Raw genomic sequence first — 2,500 nt, forward strand, 5'->3', positions numbered from 1 at the left:
TGTTGTATTGCAGATATCTTTGACAGTTTTAAAGAAAACGCCGATACAGCTAACAGCACTTAAAGAAAAAAAGATAGGCAAGAACAAATAAAATTGAAAGCCTTTTTAAGATCAACATAGAAACTTGAAGTTGATCGATGTTTGTATCATCGTCGTCATCAACATGATTATAACACTATCCTGTTACCATTATCGTCGACAACTTTTTCTTCTTCTTCCCAAACATTTTTTTTTTACTCAGACAAAGGTTTTACAGATACAAAATGTATATTCCTTGCGCAATAGAAGGTACAGGGTAAAAACATAATGATGTTCTAAATACTGACAAAGTCCACAACAACATAATGTAAGCAGAACAGTACATATTCAATAACATAGTTCCATGGTGTCATTATATAGCTTGATCTTGCACTAAACATGTGTACAGAGACCGTTTATGCACAAATCTGTTGTTCCATAGTTACGTTGCAAGCATATTTGTCTACTTCATATGTCTCATACCCAGATTCAAACTCTCGCCTGTTGGCCGCCGTTCTCTCTCTGTCTCTGGACCTTGCAATTGGAATGAACTTCCTCTTTCGCTTCGTCGAGTCTCCACACTCAGCTCTTTCAAGTCTGGCCTTAAAACCCACCTCTTCCCAAGATAGCCTCCCTTCCCTGCCTCTTCCTTGTCTTCAGTTTCTTCCAGTTTTAGAGTTATGCATGCGTGTGAATGACTGGTGCGAAAGCGCTTTGATTTGTCTGTGCACAAGATTCAGCGCTATATAAATACCATTATTATTATTATTATCATCATTATTAATCATATGCCTGCTTGAGATCTTTCACAAACTTCTGTAGCGTTGGTTTTATTTTGTTAATTATACATTTGTATACATAGATTCTTCTTCTACGTATTGACATACGAACGAACAGATGGTTGGATAGACGTGTGAATCAATCTATGCGTGTGTATGTATTCTTTTGTGAAAATTGAAAAGATTTCTGTAACTCTAAAAAAAAATTTAAAAAAAAAAAAAAAGGAAGAAAAGAAGAAAAGAAACCTCCTGTGTGCTGTTGTGTTTAGTGTTGCAGTGTACCAGTGAATGAATCTAGGTATGCGCTGTGTTCTGTTGTGTCAACTGAAAAGATTTCTTTAACTTGAAAAAAGAAAGAAAGAAAGAAAAAAGACGTAGAAAGAAAGAAAGAAAGAAAGAAAGAAGAAAAAAACAGCAAGAAAAGAAGAAAAGAAACCTGCTGTGTTGCATGGTGTTTGGGCGCAATAGCCGAATTGTTAAAGCGTTGGACTTTCAATCTGAGGGTCCCAGGTTCGAATCTCGGTGGCGCCTGGTGGGTAAAGGGTGGAGATTTTTCCGATCTCCCAGGTCAACACATGTGCAGACCTGCTTGTGCCTGAACCCGCTTCGTGTGCATACGCATGCAGAAGATCAAATACGCACGTTAAAGATCCTGTAACCCATGTCAGCGTTCGGTGGGTTATGGAAACAAGAACATACCCAGCATGCACACCCCCGAAAACGGAGTATGGCTGTCTACATGGCGGGGTAAATAAACAAAACGGTCATACACATAAAATGTTAAATGTTACAAGTTTGAGTGTGTAGGTGTGCATGCCTGACATCTGACTGAATGACACAGGAAACGAATGATGAGCGCCCAATGGCAGCTGTCAGTCGGCTCTACCCAGGTAGGCAGCCTGTTGTGTAAATGACTCAGTGTTTGTAAAGCGCTTAGAGCTTGGTCTCTGACCGAGGATATAGCGCTATATAAGTATCCTTATCAGTGTTGCAGTGTGCCAATCCCCAGGCCGGGGTGTGCCGCTTGCAGTGCCAGCCTGGAGAGCTGAGCGTCTTCCCTTTGAACTGCTCTTACTACAGCGCCATCTTCGGCGCCACCTACCGTCGCTGCGTTACCTCCATGCGTGCGTTTCGTTCATTTTGTGTTGGGTTCTCTGTTTTATCTCTGTGTTTGCTCGTCTGTCTGTTTGTCTGTCTGTCTGTCTGTCTGTCAGTCTGCCTGTTTGTGTTTGTGTTTGTGTCTGAGTCTCTCTCTCTCTCTTTCAGTGTTCAGTGTACTCTCTCTCACTCGCTCTCTCTTTCAGTGTTCAGTGTTCTCTCTCTCTCTCTCTTTCAGTGTTCAGTGTTCTCTCTCTCTCTCTCTCTCTCTCTCTTTCAGTGTTCAGTGTTCTCTCTCTCTCTCTCTCTTTCAGTGTTCAGTGTTCTCTCTCTCTCTCTCTCTCTTTCAGTGTTCAGTGTTCTCTCTCTCTCTTTCAGTGTTCAGTGTTCTCTCTCTCTCTCTCTTTCAGTGTTCAGTGTTCTCTCTCTCTCTCTCTCTCTCTCTCTCTCTCTCTCTCTCTTTCAGTGTTCAGTGTTCTCTCTCTCTCTCTCTCTTTCAGTGTTCAGTGTTCTCTCTCTCTCTTCAGTGTTCAGTGTTCTCTCTCTCTCTCTCTCTTCAGTGTTCAGTGTTCTCTCTCTCTCTTCAGTGTTCAGTGTTCTCTCTC

General features: G+C 41.7%; 1 protein-coding gene across 1 annotated transcript in view; it reads left to right on the forward strand.

The window, feature by feature from the left end:
* LOC143300576 (chymotrypsin-like elastase family member 2A) overlaps positions 1-2,500 on the forward strand; it is a 16,096-nt gene that overhangs the window by 630 nt on the left and 12,966 nt on the right. Inside the window, exon 3 of the mRNA XM_076614347.1 lies at positions 1,784-1,921. Within this exon, the coding sequence (XP_076470462.1) occupies positions 1,784-1,921 (138 nt within the window). The remainder of the gene's footprint in view (positions 1-1,783; positions 1,922-2,500) is intronic.

The sequence above is a fragment of the Babylonia areolata genome, chromosome 26 (assembly GCF_041734735.1).
Source record: "Babylonia areolata isolate BAREFJ2019XMU chromosome 26, ASM4173473v1, whole genome shotgun sequence".
NCBI classification, from domain to species: Eukaryota; Metazoa; Mollusca; class Gastropoda; order Neogastropoda; family Buccinidae; genus Babylonia; species Babylonia areolata.